The sequence below is a fragment of the Mesocricetus auratus genome, unplaced genomic scaffold, assembly GCF_017639785.1.
Source record: "Mesocricetus auratus isolate SY011 unplaced genomic scaffold, BCM_Maur_2.0 Super-Scaffold_100038, whole genome shotgun sequence".
NCBI lineage: Eukaryota > Metazoa > Chordata > Mammalia > Rodentia > Cricetidae > Mesocricetus > Mesocricetus auratus.
The window spans coordinates 1,402,418-1,424,513 of record NW_024429216.1 but is presented as its reverse complement, the minus strand read 5'-3'; the positions used below and the strand labels follow the sequence as shown (position 1 = coordinate 1,424,513).

The 22,096-nt window shown below is 45.1% G+C and overlaps 1 protein-coding gene across 6 annotated transcripts in view; it reads right to left on the bottom strand.

Moving 5' to 3' along the window:
* LOC101830126 (calcium-binding protein 5) overlaps positions 1 to 22,096 on the bottom strand; it is a 62,561-nt gene that overhangs the window by 14,525 nt on the left and 25,940 nt on the right. For 4 of the 6 annotated variants that reach the window (XM_040734468.1, XM_021223433.2, XM_021223434.2 and 1 more), the window contains 11 exons: positions 20,585 to 20,725; positions 19,680 to 19,733; positions 16,703 to 16,750; positions 15,532 to 15,681; positions 14,804 to 14,971; positions 13,816 to 13,911; positions 12,554 to 12,708; positions 10,946 to 11,117; positions 9,403 to 9,553; positions 8,505 to 8,630; positions 5,316 to 7,017 (listed from right to left, as the gene is read on the bottom strand). In XM_040734468.1, the coding sequence (XP_040590402.1) occupies positions 6,597 to 7,017; positions 8,505 to 8,630; positions 9,403 to 9,553; positions 10,946 to 11,117; positions 12,554 to 12,708; positions 13,816 to 13,911; positions 14,804 to 14,971; positions 15,532 to 15,681; positions 16,703 to 16,750; positions 19,680 to 19,733; positions 20,585 to 20,725 (1,682 nt within the window). In that variant the 3' untranslated portion in view covers positions 5,316 to 6,596. Of the gene's footprint in view, positions 1 to 5,315; positions 7,018 to 8,504; positions 8,631 to 9,402; positions 9,554 to 10,945; positions 11,118 to 12,553; positions 12,709 to 13,815; positions 13,912 to 14,803; positions 14,972 to 15,531; positions 15,682 to 16,702; positions 16,751 to 19,679; positions 19,734 to 20,584; positions 20,726 to 22,096 lie in introns of those variants that run through there. The other 2 variants (XR_005872634.1, XR_005872635.1) reach the window with 1 other exon arrangement.

The following is a 22,096-nucleotide window of genomic DNA, read 5'->3' as shown; positions in this document are numbered from 1 at the left end:
GCAAGCAGGAGACCTTGGAAGCTTTGGCCACATGGTTCTTGCTTTAGAGTCAAGGAGCAACTAAGGAAAGCCACTGAGGCCAGGCATATGTCAAGAGTGTCCCTGAATAGAGGCCCAGAAAGGCTACTCCTTAAAGCTGTGAAGTTGAAGCTTGGATTACCTTGGAGACCGCAAGATGCTGCAGATGCTGAAATTGTCAGATAACTGCCGAGGAGAGCTGCTAACAGGGAGTGGGACCAGCCCAAGAGAAAGAAGTGTGTTCCTGTCAACATAGCTGAAAGGAGTTGGAGATGTGAAGAACATTTTGACATCAGATGTGGAGACACAGAGTTTGGTGTTCGCTCAGCTGGGTTTTGGTCTTTTTTTGGTTCAGTATTTCCTCACCATGCTCCATTCCCTAAGTTTTGGAGTGGCAATGTATATCCTATGTCATTACATGTTGGAAGTATATGATCTTTTTGTTGGGTCCAGGGTTGTACAATGATGGGTGACAAATCACCAAGTCTATTAAATCAGAAGCAAGCTTTATTCCAAGAAAAGAAAAGAAAACTCCTTGGGGCATAAAAGCTTATCAGCTATAGCCCAGACCACAGCCAGAGTTCAGGTCTCTGAAACTGTGGCAAACTGGGCAGTATCTGAACCCCACTTTTTATAGTAAGAAGCAAGCATTAGTCATGAACAAAAGAATTTTTACAATCTCAAGGTAAAACTCAGTTACAAATAGCTTTTTACAATTTCTGTTACCAGGGTTTTTCAGTTAAACGAATGCTTTTATCTAGGCCATTGTTTCTCTCTGGTGCTTTCTGTTGGTGTTTACCAAAACTCTGCGCTCCCCTGATGCAGCCAGGTTTGCACAGCTGGGAGGAGTATGGAGCAATGCACAATGAATACATATGCATACATCCCATCATTTAAAAGTTAACTCGGTTCACATCAATTTGCTGGTCATGAGTGGTCAGGAGGTTATCTAAAAGCTGGCTCTCAGTTTACAGAAAGACCCTAAGTTTGCAGAGGGCCATTTTAGCCTTGCAGACAGAACTATCAGTCAGTCTCAAAGTAAGAGAACCCGTTGCTAACAGATAATCCATAAGCTGCTGAGAAAGCTACTGATAGCCTGTTCTCTTATGCTTATTCCTTTGTATTTTTATATTTCTACATTCCTATTTCTGGAACCTATATTTCTATATCCTTATTCTTGGACTTTTCTACCTTGATTTTACAGGGGATTACAGTTAAGAGATTACGTGAATCTCAGAAGAGACTTTATGCATTGGACTTTTAAATAAGTTTGGGACTGTTATAGACTAGGGAGACTTTTGAATTGGACTGAAAACATCTTTGTATTATGAACGGCTACAAGCCTTTGGAGGCCAGGGAATGGAATGTGATGGTCTGATAGAAAATGGCCCCAAAAGGGACTGGTACTTTTAGGAGGTGTGGCCTTGTTGAAGTAGGTGTGGTCTTATTGGAGAAAGGACATACTATGGAGGCAGGCTTTGAGGATTCACAGGACAGACCCTCTGTGTTGTAGTCCCTGAATTTTTAAAAGTCCTCCTACGTGACTCTACTCTCTAGCTTGCTTTTTTTCAGCGATAGTGAAAATCAGCTGTATCAGCCACAGGCTTTTTTGCAAACAACTAAAAGTTAACATCCTAACATCCTATAAGCAAAAGTTATAAAACTTAAATGTAATGTGACTTTAAGCCTGACCTCAAGGTTGTAAAAGCACTTTGACCCCCACCTGGTGCTCGGTTTTACTCTAAGAAGAAGTCCAACCCCAGCTCCCATTGCCACAGTTTCAGAAGCCTGAACTCCAGCTATAGCTGATAAGTTTTTGTGTCCCATAGGGTTTTTCTTTTCTTTTCTTTTCTTTTCCTGGAATAAAGCTTGCTTCTGATTTAATAGACTTTGGTTCCTATTCCCCAACATTGCATAACCCGAGACCCAACACCTGTTACCTGCAAGAGGTAGAACTCTCAGCTGTTTCTCAACACCATGTCTGCTTACCACTGCCATATCCCACCATGATGATAATGGACTGAACCTCGGGACTGTAAGCAAGCCACCAAAATTAAATATCTTCCTTTATAAGAGATGGTGTGGTTGCTGGGCAGTGGAGGAGCACACCTTTAACCCTAGCACTCAGGAGGCAGAGGCAGGCAGATCTCTGTGAGTTCAATTCCAGTCTGGTCTAGAAAGTGAGTTCCCAGACAACCAGGACTGTTACAAAGAGATACCCTGTCTCAAAAACACAAAACAAAAACAAAAAAGAGTTGCCATGGTAATGGTGTCTCTTCACAGAAATAGAAACCCTGACTCAGACATGCCCTTGCCTCTATAAGTTGAGAGGGATCTTGTGAATCATGTAATGATCTGAGATGCCTTAGTCTTCAAAGTTCCATGAGTTTCCTGAGCCTCATAGGTTTGATAACATTCTGAGTCTTACAGGCATCCTTCCTCCCTCCCTCCATCCAGAAGAAAAGTGCTACACATCGCTAGGCTCTAAGAAGTGAATATGCATAAGACGAAGTATGGTGGTATATTGTTTATGATTTATTAAAGCCACTGGAGATCAAGATAGCAAAGCAGCCATACTAGTTAGCTATAGAAGCTAGGTGGTGATGAGACACACCTTTAATCCCGGGACTCAGGATTAAGAGGTAGACGGATCTCCGTTAGTTCGTGGCCATACTGACTACACAAATTGACCCAGTCTTAAAGAAACAGCTCACACGAAGGTGATCTCAGCACATGGGATCACCCACCTTTAATCCCAACACTAGGGAGGCAGAGACAGGAGGATATGGCTGGCCAGAGAAAGGAATAAAAGGAGAAGGAGAAAGGAACTGAGAGCTTTTGCCTCTGAGGATTCATGGAGACAGGATTGCTGTTCAGCGGGGTAGAGGTAAGATCTATTGGTTTGGCTGCTTTGCTTCGCTGATGTTCAGCTTGAAACTTAAACCCCAGTATGTCTCTGATCTTTTATTTTTCATATTACAATGAAAGGCATGGCACTCACTCATCCTCAGCTCAACTATTCCCTTGTTCTTTCTGGAAGCTTCAGGGGTGGGAGCAAAGTTGGTGAGTAAGGAGGGTGAGAAGTCTTATCAGCATCAGAGTCCAAAGGTGTTGAGAACACCCACACATGATGGGTAGGTGTCATGGAGCATGGGAAGCCAGAGCTCCCAGATTAAAGGAAGTGAAGGGATTCCCCAAATAAGTACACCATGTGCAGAAGATATTATGGTTTGGGTATGATTTCAATGTGCCCCAGGGATTCATGTGTTGAGAACTTGGTCATCAATGGAAACTCTTTATGAGACTGATGTATTTCTCAAGGGAACCCCATTTAGTTCCCTCAGAAAGTAACTATCACTTCTAAAAATAAGGAGTCTGACCCTCCCCTACCTCTGTTCTCACTCCTGTGTCTCTCTGTGTGTCTCTCTGTATTTCTATCTCTCTCATACATTCTCCCTCCATCATCTTGTCTATCAGGTAAAACAACCAAGGATGCTCTCACCAATGCCTAGCCAATACCAGTACCATGCCTTTGAACATCCAAAATTTGGGCTATATAAGCATATTTTCTCCATTCGGTTCCTATCCTCAGGTACACTGTAAAAATAATGGGAAAAAGACTAGTACAGGGCCCTGGAAATGAGAGAGTATGGATGATGTGAAGGCAACATCCAGGGTATGGCTTATAAGTAGTCGCCTAGGAGGGAATCTACCTATATAAATTTTGCACAGGGTAGTATAGCCCACCACAGTCTGAAGAATGTGTACTCGTGGAGGTAGCATGACATTGAAGGTAAATTCTAGACTATGGTGAGAAAGGTGTCTCCACAGGGGTGGACTAGGAGCTATTAGGAATGATGCAGGTTCAAGGAAAGGAACAGGTATGAGATTATCCTTCGAAGAGGCTTTATTAGGAGAATAATGGACTCATGGCTACAGGCGGCCATGATGGAGTCCGAAATAGGAAAGCAGATAATATCTTAACCATAAGCGGCCATGATGGCACCCTTAATAGGAAAGATAGCATCACAATTATAGGTATCTATGAGGGGCCCTGGGGTAGATATGGGAATCTCTAGGTCCCTCTGTTCCCTTCAGATCCTAAGAGCAAAAGGAGTTTCTCTATTTAATAGGTTTTTGGGGAAGGTGGGAAAGCTCTATATCATGTGACCCACATATTCCAATTTGCTTTCCGGTAGCTGTGATGTAACATCCAAAAACTATTATCCATGAAAGGAATCAAGGCCCCTTGAAGAGTGGTGAAATCTATGTCTAGAAAAGGAAATGTACAAAGGAAGCCTGCAGCGTTTTATGCCAGAAAGCAAGGGATTGCTCAGACAGTCATGGAACATGCCAGAGTTCAGCACCATGGAATTCCATAAGCATGCTGGTAAATTTGAAAATAATTTGCAAATGAAAAACTCTCTGGTGGGCACATCTTAAGTGATCAAAATGAAGATCCTGAGTGATGTAACAAATCAGAACAATGTATCTCCTGGTAAGTTGCAAAAAGAACTAAATGAGACGGAGAGATGACTCAGTGGGTAAGAACACTCTAAGAACACTCGCTGTGCATGCATCATCTCAGCACGCCCACAAAAAGCTAGGCATGACCCCATGAGTGCTTATGAGCCCTGTGCTGTGCGAACACAAAGACAGGAGGATCACTGGAGCTTGCAGGCCACCAGTCCGGCTCCAAGTTCAGTTGGCAGACCCTGTCTCAAAGGAATAAGGTGAATAATGACAGAGCAGAACACCAGATGTCCACCTCTGGCCTCTGAAATCACATGCACAGGCACACACTCCCATGCACATGTTTTTTGTATGACACAGCATCCGTAGCTTTTATGATCTCCCTGGATGCGATCATAGGTAGTTCTCAAGATTACAAAATCAACTTCTCTGAACCCTTCAAAATGCCAAGGTCACAGAATAAAGGAGAGATTGAGAACCTCACTGAACTTGGAGATCAAGATATAGACAGTGGAGCACAGGATTGTGACCTCAGACCCTTTGCCTCAGATGTTTGTAATGTGACAACTGAATATTCACTGGCCATTTTTGGTATTCCTTGCCCCATGTGTGCATCATGGCAACCTCTTCCTTCATGGTCTCATAGCCATGTGTTTGTGAGCACATCTGTCCATGTTCAAATTCTCTTTCTATGAGGACCCACCCTAACCATCTTGTCTTAATTTGTTCACATCTGTAAATTCCACATTTCCTGTTAATGTCATATCTACAAGCACATGAGGTACAGCATCAACTTTTCGGGGAGAAATAAACAATTCAACTCATAGCAGTCTTTAATGTTTATTGAGCCACCAAGAAGAGAGAAGTTGGATTGTTTGTGGGAAAATAGACAGCCCTGGAGCCCATCATGTTAAGCAAAATAACCCAGCCTCAAAAAGACAACTATCATGTTTTCCTTTCTAAGTGTAATGGCTATCTAGTTATCTACCTATCTTTCTTCTGTCATCTACTTATCTATCTTAGCTATCTACTTTGTATCTATGTGCTAATTAACTATCTTACCTATATACCTCATATCTACCATCTATCTATCACCTATTGGCCTATTTATCTTTATCATCTATCTAGATGTATTACATATGTTATAAAAGTGGAAGGGGGACAATTTGGTGGAAGGAAAGGAGTCCAAAAAGATGAAGGACAAGAGGGAAATTAGCAGAGAAAAAAGACAAAGACTGCATGTCTTCTTTTATATACAGAATTTAGGCTAAAATGCATATTTATGCACATATAACACAAGAGTAGGAGGGGGTTATTTGGAGGAAGAAGACCCACATGAGAAGGAAGTAGGGTCAAATGGAGGTAATGTAAAACAAATATTAACAATTATCTATGACTATAAAAAACCACGATGAACCCAATCATCGTGTATTCCGTCTACAAATAACAATGTTTAACCAAAAGAAACAAATTGGCTGGGAGAAAAGATAATAAGTAATGCCTCTTGAAAATTTTGCCTTTTTACCAGAGCTGGTCTAAGGTCTTAGGACTTCATTCATGAGCCTGCCAGGACACAAACCGGATTATCTCCTCCACAGATGATGAAAGTGAGGCTCACATGTGAGAGGACTTGCCTGTGTACTTACAGTGAGCAAATTGTGGGACCAAGACCCAAATCCGATGCAGAGCCATCAAGCTTGACCACTGACTTTCACGCAGAAGGGGTAGAAAGGAGAGGAAGTGGGCAAGCAGAAAGGGGGGCTGAGGCAGCAGATAAGACAGCCAAGGAAGACACGTATCTAAAGCAGATTGAAGGGAAGATGTTCAGGGAGAAAAGTACGGAAGGAAAGATACAACAGCATGGCAGGGAATGAAGAATAAGGGATACATCAAGGGTGCCACAAAATGCAGGGTGCTGAGGGACTAAGAAATGCTTCATCAATCAGTTAGTCAAGCAGCACGCATTTACAGAATATTTGTCTTCTCAGAGTTGCCTGGCTCTGCAGAGATGGGCCATGATTTCAGCTGAGGTCTTTCCTTTTAAAGAGCCAAGAAATCTGACTGGAAGTGTAAAATGAGCAGCTCTGGATGAACAAGAGAAACTTCTAAGGAGCTTTGGTCTCAAGCACTACATCCATTTTAGCCACATGAATGTTGGACACCGTGGCTCTGATGATCAAGGAGTCGTGTTCCAGCTTCAGGGTCCCCTGAGGGATCTGAAGATCATACTTTGCTGCCTTTAGCTCTGGAGACCCATTTCCCTGGGTGATGTCATCAAAGACACTCTCCAGGTTTCTGGAGACTGGCTCAGTTATGATGGCTAAGGCAAACTCAGTTCTGTGAAGGGCATAGTTGAAGGGGACAGAGAACAGCAAGGCCACGTGGGCACTTGGGCCCTGGTAGACCAGTATGCCCACAGTGCCCTGGAAGCTGGAGCTCTTCTTCACAAAGGAACAGCTGATGGTGGACTTTGGAGACAGCTCAGGCGGTGGGTCCACTAGCACATGCCCACTCTGCAAGTAGTGTCTGGGAAAGAGGAGTTACAGGTCACTGTTGTTCTACGAAAGTGCCCTTGCATGTTGGAGGAAAGTGGAAGATCTGGAGGACTCTACAGACCACGCTTGGTTCAAAAAGATAAAGTTCCTATTCCACAAGAATACCTACATTTAATCTCAGTTCTACTGCCTAGGGAGTGTCCCCATTAGTTATGCTTATCATGTAAATATTTGTTCATCTAATGATGTCAAGTCTGGAGACAACTGTTCAGATCCAGGCAAGGAGTTAATGATTTTGTCTACATCAAATAGTAGACCCGTCAGAATCCACATCATACTTCATTCTGTGTTTTCTGCAGCTTCACACTGAGTCATCACTTCCCGCTTATTCAAGCCATTCTACTCCAGATTCTTCTCATGTGGTTCTCCTTTATGTGGAAATCTGTTCCCACAGACACCTTTCCCTGTGCTTTGTACCCCTAATTCACCCGTGCACAATTTAAGTACTTGAGAACAAGAAAACCAGGTTCGTTGCCTGTGACCACAGACAACTGTGAGACTATGTCCGGCTCTGCCACATGATGTGGTGCCCACACTGGGAGACGAGGGTCCCACCATCAAGCCAGTGGCAACTCCTCCCAGGTAAAGGAAAACCACAAGAGGATGAAGGACAAGCAGGTCATTAAAGGTTAAGATCATTCTGGGCGGGACTGCTGCACTGATACACTCACTGCAGCTGTGGGTCCCCGCACAAGATCAAGTCCATCCACAGCCCCTAATGGATTGGGAAGGGGCACCCAAGCCACACCCCTGTATGAGGAGTTACTTTCAAAACTGATAGCTTCTGGTGGAGAGAGAGTCTATTTTCTCTAAGGATATTATCTGCTAGGTCTACAGACCAAGCTCCAGTAAATGACCCCACACCCACTTGCATATGGGTAGCACCAGATGAACTCAGTGGGTTATTTAAAAAAATTGGACATAAAGTCTGGAGGGGGATCTGAGAGCATCTGGGAAGAATTGGAGGGGGTTTGGAGGGTAAATATAATCAAATATATCATTTATTAAGTTCCCAAGGTAAAAATATTACATTTTTTTAAGATTGATGGCTTTGCAGTTCAGAGCACTTGCTGCTCTTCCAGAGGACCCAGGTTCAATTCCCAGCACCTACATGACAGCTCACAACCGTCTGTTATTCCAGATCCAGGAAATCTGATGCCCTCTTCCAGCCTCCACTGGCACTACACACACAGTACACATACATACATGCATACATGCAGGACAAAATGTTTATGCATATAAGATAACCAAAGGATCTTTACAGGCTTACTTTAACCTATGATTAGCACACGTGCTGTGAAACCTTTGCAGAAGGGAAGCTGAGACTTAAACTGGCTGCCTCTGTCTGATCTGCCACCACACACTGAACCTGTCACTGAGCTGGAAGTCCCTGCAGAGATGCCCAGTGACTACATATGAGGCATTGGGATGACTTGGGAGGACGAGGATGAGACTTACAAGGGCTCCTTGAATGTTATATCCGTGTTGTTGGATATCTTGATCTCCACAGTCCGAGGACTTTGGACATCCTGCACTGTGTCTCTCCAGCAGTCCTTATTTATCCCTAGGAAGCTGCCAGTTTTCCTGAGAGTGGAATGAAAAGCACCTCTGAGCATGATCTGACAGACACTTCTGGGCCCAACGGAAGTGACTGCAGATTCAGTGTCAGTTGTGAAGGGCCATGAGAGGGTGGCCATGAAGCACATACTCTCTGCTTCTGAGAAAATCCCCAGACATTTGGTCCCCCAAGGCAGTCACAACAGCCATAGCAACCTAGTCCACTCTGCTTTGCGCTTCAGAGAGCCACTCACTCCAGCATTGCTCACGGCCTATCTTCTCCCCTTCACCGATGCAAGCTCCAGTGGTAAGAAATACTTTCTCTCTTAAGTTTTTATTTTTAGTACAGAGGATGGAGCCTGGGGTCTCATACAAACTAAACAAGTATCCTATAACTGAGCCACACCTCCAACTGAGCCACACCTCCAACCCCTCACTGCAGAATTGTAGGCAGGGCATCTACCACTGAGCCACACCCTGAGCCCTCACTGAGGAATTCTAGGCAGGGCCTCTACTACTTAGCTGTACACCCAACACCTCACTGGGGGATTCTAGGCAGGGGCTCTACTACTTAGCTGTACACCCAACACCTCACTGGGGAATTCTAGGCAGGAGCTCTACTACTTAGCTGTACACCCAACACCTCACTGGGGGATTCTAGGCAGGAGTTCAATTGAAAACCACACCCACAATCCTCCCACCAGATGTACTGAAAGTTAGCTCTACAACAGATATTCCTTAGAGCCAACAGCTACTGATACAGCCTCAGCTACAGTTACTGATACAGACTGCTACTCACCCAGCCACTTTCCGAATCTCGTTGAGGATACTATCTTTGTTTATCTGAACATTCTCCTTAGACACCCTCAGCAAATCTGTCACCAGGTCTGGTGTGTAGAAGTCAGATAGTTTCATTGTCTCATACTTTTTTCTCCATGTCTCGATGTCATCTGAAATAGAGCCAAACCAAGAAAAGCATTTGTCAAGTTAGATTGTGTCCATTTAGGTCAGGAGTTGGTAAAGTATTTTTGTAGCCCAAATCCAGCTGGCACACCTGGCTTTATAAATAAAGAGGTCTTGGTATATCATTTTATAAAGTGAAGCATATGTTTTACCAACTATTCTCCATACCTACGCAAAGAAGAAAAAAATGCCTCCTTTTTCATATTAACCTGTGTTGCCGGGAACAAAGGCTAATAAATCTTTATTTAGAAAAAAGGAAGAGAGGGGTCTGGAGAGATAAGTCAGCAGTTAGGGGTAATAACAGCTCTTCCAAAGGCAATGGGCTCAATTCCCAGCACCCACATGGTGGCTCAAACATCTGTAATTCCAGTTCCAGAAAATCTGATGCCCTCTTCTGGCTTTCTTGGGCACCAGGCTGCACTTGGTGCACATACATACATGCAGACAAAATACCCACACACATAACATAAAAACAGCTTCTCAAAAACTTAAAGGAAGGAAGAAAGTACATACACTCGGTGAGCATGATAGTGCTCACCTACCATAGTAACACTTGCAGATCAAGGCAGGAAAATTATGAGTTTGAGCAAGGGCTAAGCTTCATAGTGAGACTCTGTCTTAGAAATAAACTTAACAGGGGGGTTGAAGAATGGCTAGGCAGAACTTCTACTGCTCTTTCAGGAGACTGGAGTTCCGCTGCCAGCACCCATGTCAGGTGATGGACAACCATTTGTAACTGCAGCTCCAAAGCACCCAATGCCTCTGTCGCTCACATGCACAGACAGACAAAAAATGCACACACATAACTAAATATAATAGAAACATCTTTAAAACAAAGCAAAGGCCAGTAGAAAGGGACAAGTAAAGCAGCATGTGGAATGTCAGCAGGTTGAAGGAAGGGGATCCTGAGCTCTAAGCCAGCTTTTGCAGGAAGAGTGAGACACTATCTAGAGAAAGAAAAGGGTCAGGCTTTACACTTTATTCCGTATATGGAACCCCATTCCAAAGGCAGAGTGGCGGAGAGTTCCAGGGAGTCCAGTTCCAGGGATAAACAGCAGGTTGGAGACCCACAGGATCAGGCCATATGCTGAGACCCACCTAGAACTGTTCACCTAGGACTAGATGGGGGGTGCTCAGGTGGGAGGAGCCAGACATCCATCGAGGACAAGGAACATCCCAACAAAAGGAGGAAACAGGCGGAAATGTCCAAGACAGAAACACAAAACATGACACCGTTTTGGAGATTCAGGGTGGTCAGGATGAGCTATAGATGTTAAAGTGCGGACCATGCATCCCTAAGATACAGCCCTTCCACCCCACCCCCCTTCTCCGCAGCCCAGATCCCATGGCTCCTTACCCTGCCCTCCTCCCTCGCCTACCTCCACAGGTGTCTTTGTTGAACAGAGTAAAGTGCATGACAACAGGTCCAGTTTCCCCTCTGAGGATGTAGCAGCTCGCCGGGGCTCTGGCCCATTCCTTCAGCTGATCCTCTCTCACGTCAGGGAAGGGGATTGCATGGCGTTGGCAGTAGTCTGCTGTGGCCCTGATGGTCTGAGAAGGGGAGAATAGGAAGCCTTGAGACACCCTGGAACCTCAGCAAAGACCTCAGGAGGAGGCTGCAAGGCACGCGGTCGTTTTCGGGTTTGTTTTGTACCGAAGACATCTCCCATTCCCTGTGGGCCAAGGCTTAAAGAACAACTTTGGGGTCTGTACGAAGGACGATGTGCTCAGGTGAGGGGACTCTCACAGATATTCAGAACCAGTCAATCTCATCCCCCCCCAGAGACTCTTTAACATCCAGCTCACAGGGAGGGGTGGATGGTGACAGAGAAAGCCAGTTTCCACTGCTGCTTGACAGAAATGGAGTCAGCCATGCAAGTGCTTTTAAATAGCCTACTGGTTACCATGGAAGTCAGTCTGCTTTCCATTCCTATAGGAAACACACAAGCCAATCGGCTGACAACCAGAAAAGGTTGGTTTGGGCTTAAAGCTTGGTCACCTGGTGGGAGTGTACAACAGAGCAAACCTCCTCATCTCACAAGGCAGGCAGCAGGAAGAGAAAGGAGCATGCTGTCCTTTGAGAGCATGATCCCAGTGAACTAGGGACCTCCCACTAGGCCAGTGTTTCTCAACACCTTTAGGGGTTGAATGACATTTTCACAGGAGTCACCTAAGACCACTGGAAAACACAGATGCTTACATTAGGATTCATAACAGTAACAAAATTGCAGTTATGAGGTAGCAACGAAAATGACTTTACGGTTGGGCATCACCACTGTATTAAAGGGTCACAGCATTAGGAAGGTTGAGAACCACTGCACTAGGCATATGCCCTCAATCTTCTGACACTCCCCTATCTCTACCCTAAGGATCAAGTCAAACACATGGGATAAGTTCTTAACTTCTGGGGTACATTCCAGATCCAACTATTACAGCCAGCAAAAAGAAACATAAACGTGAAATATAAATCTTCACCCACCAGCATTAAGAACAAGAAGGTAAAGGCATTTGCCATCAAGCCTGATAATCTGAGTTTGATCAAACATAAATATACTTTTATATATCTGTATGCATTGCGTTAGACATACAGATGCATATTATGTAAGTGTGTATATTTTAAAGACAAGATATATAGACCCATACTAAATGTGTGTGTGTGTGTGTGTGTGTGTGTGTGTGTGTATGCTACTGTACACATGTGGCATCAAAAGACAATTTATGAGATCTACCACATAGGTCTCGAGGATGGAACTCAGGTTGGCAACAAGCACCTTTATCTGCTGGTATCTTTAAAGTTTTTAAATTTATGATCATTATGAGCATCTATGCATGATGTGGGATGTGTGCACATGTCATGGTGCCCCCAGACAACAATAGCCCAATGTCCACTTCCCAATCAGACCCTGAGTTCCTTCCTGCACAGCCCCATCTCTGTCCACGGCCATCTCATCTCCTTCCCTCAAATGCATAGGTTTCTTTTCAGTTACCTCTAGTGGGTCCCCAGCACTGAAGTCAAACGAGAGGATGAGGTGAGCTTCACGAGCCGGAGGCAGAACAAGTGGGTAGGGAGTGTTGATGGCCAAACCAGCATCCACCAGATGCAGAAACTCCCGGCTCTGCATGGCCTCATCTGTGATGTTACCTAAACCCAGGAAAAAAACATGTCTGATCTAAGGTCAGAATGTCGGGTGCAGGAGGCAGCTGAGGCAGACGGAGCTGCTGCCTCAGAGAAGTGAGCATAGACCCGTGTGCAGCTGGGGTTCACTCCCGCTGTTGTCTGGACATGGTTTCCATGTGTTTCTCAGAGACGTGTGCACTGGAAGGTTGGTCCGCAGTGTGCAGTGCTGATGTGGAGGAACCTTTTAAAGGACAGACCTATTTGAAGGTGAAGGCACCATCCTGGGAAGGGATTTGTGTGGCAGCAAATTAGCTCTGGAGAGCGAGCCAAGTATTTATACGATGAGGCACTCCCATCCGTGATGGTGTCCCTTCTGCACATGGCTTCTCCATCACGTCATGCTACAACCAGGAATGCCCAAACCAGAGGTTGAACAGATGGGGACACCTCATCTTGGACTTTCATCTTCAAATGCTATAAGTTAAACAAACCTCTCTTCTTTATAAAGTACCCAGCCTGGGATGTTTTGTTATAACCAGAGAAAATAGAGTGTTACAACTTCTCAATTCACGTATAGTGCTGACCAAGCTAACAATGCTGTGAAGTTCAACTTCCAAGAGGAACTTATCTTTTCCCAAACTACAAGGGCATCAAGGCACAAGATATTGGTGGTAGGTAGTCTTATTACGGAAGAGTGGTAAATGGACTTTAAATATTTGGGGCATAGTCTTGGAAGAAGTCACTCATACAGCAAGGTGACAGAAGTTTGTAAAAGCAATGAAGTGTCTGAAGAGTACCCCACAAGCCAGTGTCTGTTCTATCTGGAACATGGAGGTCAGATCATGAAGGGATAAACTATGGTGAGTGTCTACATCTTTTTAGAGTCAGAGGAAAACACCAACACTTCAGGAACCTTGCCATGACTTCTATTGATACCAAAAAGACTATGTGTCTCTCTCACTGTAAACCACGACCATGGAGACGCTCTGTCATTCAGACCCTTGAGCACCGTCCTATCCCCACCCCACACCTCCAGGAAAGGGATGAGCTGACAACACTCATGGCCCTCATCCTCCCACAGCTCACCACAGCCCGTGAGAGATTCGGAAGACAAAAAGGGAATATTCTCACCATTTTTATAGAGGAAGTTGTAGACAGTTCCCCACTCCCACCTCCAACAACAGATTCCAGTTTTACTCAGAAAATTAAAAGTGTCCTGGAGTAAACCTAGATGCAAAATTGAAAGGCACATAGTAAGTATCATGGGATGGCATGTGTTGGCACTCCTCTGAAGTCCTATGGTCTTCAAGGTGACAGAGGGTTTTGAGTATGGATGACCCACCATAGACAGTGGTATCCCAGGGACTTGGGTCCCCAGTTGAATAAATAGTTCACACACACACACACACACACACACACACACAGAGTTTTCTTCTCTGTGTCTCTTTCTGTCTCTCACTCTCCATCTGTCTCTGTCCCTCCTCCCCTCTCTGTCCTTCTCTGTCTCCCCCACTGTCTCTCTCTCTGTCTCTCTTCCTGTCTCTCTCCTCGCTATGTCTCTCCATGTCTCTCTCTGTCTCTCTGCCTTTCTGTTTATCTCTCTATGTCTCTATCTGTCTCTATCTCTATGCCTCTCTGTCTCTCTGTGTCTCTGTCTATCTCTGGTCTCTCTCTTTGTCTCTCTCTGCTTCCTGACTGTGAGGAAATGTGACCAGCTCCCTCACTCCTTCTGCCAGGTGGACAGTATCTCCTTAAACTATCTCCCTTTCTGTCTCTCTATATCTGTGTGTCTCACTCTGTCTCTCTGTCTCTGTCTTTCTCTATGTCTTTGTCTCCCTCTCTCTCTGTCTCTCTTCTCTCTCTCTCTCTCTCTCTCTCTCTCTCTCTCTCTCTCTCTCTCTCTCTCTCTCTCTCTCTCTCCTTCTCTCTCTGCCTCCTGACTATAGGGCAATGTGACCAGGTGCCTCACATTTCTTCTGGTGGACAGTACCTCCTTCAACTGTGAGTGAAAATAACCCACTCTATGTTGCTTGTGTACGACAATTCGTCACAGGGATGAGAAACTGTCATGGAGCCAGTGGAGACAAGAGAGGAGGAGGCTGACAGTGCTGGCACTTACCCCTGATCAAGTTCATTGAGCTGTACATGGAGCCCTTGTGAAACTCTTCTGTCCTCATGAAGCAGTACAGCAGATATTCCAGAAACTGCTCCTTCTCCTTGGGAGAGATCTCATTCCAGTTCTGAACTATCTCAGTCAGCCAGGTGTACTTCTGTTCACCAAACTCATCTGCCACAAGAAACCCAGCTGATGACCCACATCAGGATGGACCTGCGCCATCTCCCAAGAATCACTGTTCAGCCCATTCCTCATCTCTTGTGGTGACCCGGCAGTGATTGTGTGATTGTGTTGCAGAGCAATTTCCTCTGACAGAAAACATTCCATCCTTCAGGAAAGCCTATGAAAAGTCAGGAAGGGCATGGTGGTGGCGGTGGCGGTGCACACCTTTAATCCCAGCACTCGGGAGGCAGAGGCAGGCAGATGTCTGTGAGTTTGAAATCAGCCTGGTCTACAGAGCGAGTTCCAGGACAGCCTCCAAAGACACAGAGAAACTGTCACAAAAAAACGTGAAGGGGGGGAAGAAACTAAACTCAGGAAGGATCAGGCAGCAGAGCTTAGTGGCACACACATTCACTTATGGGAAGGGACAGAAAAGAGGGCCACATCTCCACAGCAGGCCATGTGACTGTGGGTCAGCCCCCCACCCCCACCCCACACCCGCTTTCCTCAGGCTCTCCATCTCTTTAGCATCCACACAGTAGCTTGCAGGTGTGTCCTCAGGCACAGACCTCTCTCTGCACTCAGAACCTGCTGCAGGGCCTGGAGCTTATCCTTGATGCTGGGGTCATTCTGATCTGTGACATAAGCCATCATTAAATCCAAGAGCGCCTCAGTCACCGGCATCTCGGGCGCTTCCATGTGTATCTCCGCTCCAGCTGCTGCTCAGGGAGAAAAGCAGCCTCCAGTGAGTGTGGAGTCACCATCACTGCCTTGCCCACAAAAATCTCCTTGTCACCCCGTTCCTGACACTGCTGTGTATACCCAGGCCAGCTTCCATGTGTTTCACTTGCAAAGCTCCCACTTGCAATTCAGGAACCAGGATGTTCCTCCCAGGCCCACCTTGACTGGCAAGTATAGCACAGCAGCCCCGCCTCCCTTGCTCCATGTAGCAGAGACATAAGCCCTCTTGACAACGTTTCTTACCCTCCCATTATCCCTTTACATATCACACACATACACACACACACACACACACACACACACACACACACACACTCTCTCTCTCTCTCTCTCTCTCTCTCTCTCTCTCTCTCTCTCTCTCTCTCTCTCTCTCTCTCTCTCTTCCGATCATGATTTCTCTGTCAATCCAGGATCCTCGGTTGTCTCATCTGTCAAAAAAAATTCCTGAGTGGGGCTGGGGAGATGACTCCATCAGTAAAACACTTGCAACTCAACAAGAGGACCTGAGTTGAGATCCCAACACCCACTTAAAACGCCAGGCACAGGGGCACACTGTAATCAGCAACGATGGTGGAGATAGGAGCATCCTTGTTGGCCAGGCAGTCTAGCCAATTAATAAACTCCATGTTCAACATAAGATAGAGAGTGACAGAAGTGGCACCAGACACCGTCTTCTGGCTTCCACACACATATACATGCATCTTACGCACACACACACGCATGCACGCACGCACGCACACACACACATACACACACGCACACACACACGCACACGCACACACACACGCACACACACACACGCACGCACGCACACACACACACGCACGCACACACACACGCACACACACACACACAGCACAACTGTGCAGATGAGATCAGAACAGCACTTCACAAGGTGACTATGAGCATAATCATGGCATTCTGCATAATCTGTGGCTGGCTTATTCAAATTCTCATCCATGTCCTCACCAGTGATTTACAACAAGGCACAGTGCTTACCTCTCAGATGTCCCTGCTTCAGTTTTGCTCTCAGGTCTACTAACATGTCTGCAAGAGGGTAAAAATGCAAAATGTTTAGCTGTGCAATAAAGCCACTGGCTATGGTGTTGAATTCTTTGTTTGTTTGTTTGTTTAGTTTTCTAAGACAGGGTCTCATATTGCCCAGGCTGGTCTCAAAACTTACTACATAGCTGAAGATGACCTCAAACTCCTGATTCTCCTGCCTCCACCTCCCAAATACTGGGATCACAGGCAAGCACCACCAGTCCTGGCATTGAATGTGTCCAAAGCCAAGTTTCTCTAGAGCTATTCCTTCAGAGAGTTGACCACAGCAGGCTGGAGCTTCGCTGATACTGAATCTCAAGATCTAACTCCACGCCTCCCTTCCAACTCCACCTCCAGTAAGCCCATATTGGTAACATGAAATTGGATAGGACAATACACACACACCCCTATAAATCAAGGCTTCTTCCCCACAAAGCAAGGCTAGTATGCCCACTAAGGAATGAAACATGACCTAACCACCAACTTTAGCCACTAGGAAGCTAGAAAGAGACACTCTCTTTTTTGTTTGTTTGTTCTTTGGGTTTTTTGTTTTGTTTTGCTTTCAAGATAGTGTTTCTGGGTATAACCATACCTGTCCTGGAACTCTCTGTAAACCATGTCTACAAGGCTAGCCTGGAACTCAGAGATCTGCCTGCTTCTACCTCTGGAGTACTGGGATTAAAGGGGTGAGCCACCATACCTGGTTCTAGATTCATTGAACTTGCCTTTAACCAACAGATGGTGAATGGCACTTTCAAGGAACAGTGTTAAGGCATAGACCCAGAATATGCTTGACCCATGGTATTAAATGAAGAATGAATAGTTATGAGCATAAACTTTTAGTAATTATCTTTACTGTTAGCAGCTGCAGTGAGGCAGGTAGCCTTGAAGGTCAAGAGATTTCTATAGATATAACTCATATTCTGAATATTCTTTACTTTGGCTGAAGCTAACACCTTGCAGAAAGAATTTTTTTTATACCAGCTCAGCTCACAAAAAGTCAACAAACACACACTGTGGCACTAGATGAGGCCCACCATCTTCACCACAAAAGCTAAGCACACCCAGAGCATTCTTACCCACCACCTTTAACCCAAGCTTCATGTATCCAAATGCATTCCCAGCTTCCATCCTTCCCTCTTAAACTTCAATCTTGAACTGAGCATGCTCAAATGCTTACATCTGACTTTTTCCCATTTCCCACTTTTATGTGTGTGGTATCGGTGTTTACCACATGAGGGGAACATATAAGTATGAAAGTGCACATCACGTGTGTGTGCAGTGTGTGGTATGGGTGGAGGCTCAAGGGATGCTGGGAATCATCCTCTAGTGCTTCCTATAGTATTCATTGAGTCAGGGTTTCTCAATCAAACCCAGAGCTAACCAATCTGGTTATGGTAGTTGCTAGTTTTCTCTAGGAATCTCCTGTCTCTGCCATCCAAGGCTGGATTTACAGGCAGGCTGCCATGACCATCTGGTATTTACACAGGATCTGGAGATCCAAACTCAGGTCCTTGCATGACAAATGTCTTAACCACTAAGCCACTGATACATCTCTGCATCTTAAATAAAATATGCCCAGGAATGTGCACACTCCTGAAATGTCTTCCCAAATACTCACAAGTGACCCAAATAAGTCCCCCACACTTCCTTTGTTTGAAAAGGGCATCACTCACTTTGGCGTCAATGCTTGACTCTGCTTACCCACACAGGTAACAGGTAATGCCTCTTTCTTCTACTGTGTCACCTCTTGGCTGTGAGTTTTGGCTTCACACTCAGCAAAATGCAGACTCATTCTGTCTGGTTACATCATTGGTATTATGCATTAGTGAGACATTACTACTATGGTCCAGGCTCTGCTCTAAGCACCTTAGGTCATTTAAAACTCATCTCTAATACATGAAACGGGGGGGCAGTATCGTCTCAGTTATAGGAGGCATAGTGTCACAGAGCATTTGGCTGGCCAGAGCATATTATCATACTGCTCAGAGCTGTTATGTGGCTCCAGGCACAAGCTGCCATACATTCCTACATCAGCGCTCACTTGTCAGTGCGAGCACACAATTAACTCAGTATTCTTATGACTCATTGGCTCTCGAAAAAATTCAAGTTGAAGGCTGGAGAGATGACTCCGTGGTTAAGAGCACTGGCTACCCATCCAGAGAACCCAAGCCCAGTACCCAGTACACATACGGCATTTCTCAACCATGTATAACTCCAGTTCCAGGGAGTCCAAACGCCTTCATCTGGCCTCCGCAGCCACCGGGACACACATGGCAAACAGACATAAAATGCAGATAAAATATCCATGTACATAAAATAAATAAAATTTTGAAACAGGGTCTCTCTACATAGTCCTGATTGCCCTGGAACTCACTTTGCAGACCAGGCTGGCCTTGGACTCACAAAGAACTCCTGCCTCTACGTCCCATATGTGCTGGGATTAAAGTGTACATCACCATGCCTGGCAAAATAAAGAAAATTTTATAATTCAGGTGATTTGAGCATCCATTTCTTGGGGTTGTGGTAAGGGTAATATAACAGAACAGAGAATAACTGGTATTGTTTCCCAGTGTTTTTAACCTACCAGGCTCCATCCTTAGTACTTTAGAAGAATTCACTCTCTGAACCCTTACAACCACTGCTACCATCATCTGTGTGGTGTAGATAGGCAGCTAAGGTGCAGAGAGGCTGAGAAACAGAGGTCACACATAACCAAGCCGCACTGTTGCCAAGGCAGCCTGCACCCTGAACTCTTCAGACATCCTGGCTGCCCCAATGGTGGCTTGAGAAGGCAGCAGTATTGGGAAAATATAATTGTCAGGACAAGGACAATAGTTTCCTCTTCTGTCACATGAAGGAAACTGAAGATGAGTTTCTTTACACAAGACATCTCGAGGCTTCGGTCCCTGGGTTCCCCTCAAATACTCACCACAAATAAATTTCTTAATGACGTCAGTATCAGCTAGAGCACTTCCCCATAACCCTGTAAAGAAAAGAGAAAAAAACGAAGACTTTCTGTAATGAGAGTGAATCGATAGGGTTATATTACATTTGACTCCCATTGCCTGCTATAGACAGAAACAGAATTGGAATGTGGGGAACAGCTGAAGGGTTGGCAGTTCTAGTGGGAGACAATGATAGCTTTGGGGTGGGTGCTGCTGGGGGTGGGGAAAAAGGGGTATGGATGGATTCTAAAAACCTGGAAATGAAATGGAGATGAATTATTGCCAGATTAGACATATATAAAATGCAGCGATGACATCAAAAGACCCTACTTTAGTGACTAGATAGTTGGAAAGGCCATCTTCAGGGAAGGATAATATAGGAAAAAAAAATATGCAGAAGGAAGCATCCATAATGGACTTCATAGTGTATCTCAAAATTTTATGCTGACTGGTGCACACCTATAATCCTAGCATTTGGGGGGATGGATGCAGGAGAAATAAGAGTTCAAGACTAGCCTCAGCCACATAATCAGTTCAAGGCCAAAACGGGATACATGAGACCCAGTCTAAAACAACAACAAAAATCATTTGCTGAATAAATGGAGATTTAACATCTTTGAATTGCTACCACATGCTGGGTACAGTCCTGAGTGTTCTATTTGTGAGATTTCATATAAATCCCATACCCACATTCTAAATCTGTTTATCACAAGTTGCCTCTTGGACCATTGACAGCAAGGTAGTACATGGAAGATGCTGAAGGTCTTCCTCTGGAAACCCCAAATCCTAGCAATGAGGAAGCCTGGCAGAGCCAGACACTCAGATGGGTCATTCTTGCCCAACATCCATGGCCCACCTCCACTGAATTCCATCTGATCCCAGTACTGACCTCTCAGGTAAGTCAAGTCTCTCTCAGGCTCAGATTTAACCAGCTTTCCATCCTCAAATCTGCTTCCAAACTCTGTGATAGGGACATAAGCTCCAAGTGCAGGGTAGCCAGCATGGTGAGGGGTGAACTCAAACCAGGACTCTGGGAAGACAAGGCAAGGGTAAACCACAGGCTCTGAGCCTGGAACAAAGGTGCTGGGGTAAGAGGATCCATACAGTAAGGACTGCCATATAGAGATGCGCTGGCTGATCTCAAATACTGGGGATCTCTTCCCCATGCCTCTGAGAGCCTATTCAGATGGAAACAATTCATTATTTCAAAAACCCTGTTTCCATTACTTCCCCACACTTGGCGGCATACCCACCTTTCTCTTCTATTTCATCACAGATGCAACTGCAGAATATGGGAATGAAAAGTCTACCGTGGAGTGAGTGCCCTATTTACTGTAAGAAGGAAACTCACATGATTGTGTTTGTTCTACAAATTTTCCATCAGGTAGCAATGGAAAGAGGAGATGACACAGTACAGGAAGACAAATGAGGAAGTAATTATAAGAGTCCTCGAGAGAGATGCTGATGCTCAGTCCAGAATATACTCAGGTTGTGGAGAAGATGGTAGTTGCAATATGGAAGGTTCAGTTAGAGAAGGCATGGAGTAGAGGTCTCATTAGTCTTGAGGGAATATTTGAAAAGAGTGCAGCTATTCATATATTCTTGACTGAATAACTGCCTTCCTCTTTGAGGGAAGGCCATCCTCTCCAAACCAGTACATAGCTCAGGAGAAACATACATAGAGTGGCTAGGGAGGAAGGAACCTCCTGGATAGCCATCCATATCAGTCAAATCAACTCTGGCAATCAATGAAGTGGTGGGTGTTGCAGCCAAATTAACCTTACCTCTGGACTGCTGGGGGAGGGCCTATGAAAAGGAGGTGGCCAGCTCTATCTACTCTAGTGGAAAAACCATGCAAGGACCATGCTGATTAATTTCAACTTTCAACCGATATGAGCCAGAATACTTGCTAAAAGAGTCTTAATGGGGAATAGATTGTGTTAGCCTATAGGAATGTCTACGGGAGTCCTTCCTGCTTATTAGTTGAGATGGAAAACTTCAAGCCTACTGTGAGTATCACTATTCCCTAGGCAGAATCAATATAAAGGGAGAGAAAACTAGCCCAGGGCAAGCAAGAAAATAAGGATTCATGTGCTTATTATCTCTCTGTTCTTGACTGTGGATGTGATATGCTGAGTCCTGACTTGACTTCCCTGAAATAATGAGCCATAACCTGGAACTGTAAGCCAAACAAACCCTTTCTTCCCTAGGTTGCTTTTTGTTACAGTAGTTGTGACAGCAACAGAGATGAAACAAGATCAAGGACACATACGGGGAGGAAAGAAATAGAACAGGGGTGTCTGAGCTTTGGGATGCTAGGGTGAACAAACACCTGAGACATGGCCTGACAGATAATGAAAAATAGAGGCAAACTCATCAAACAAATAAATGCATTTTATAT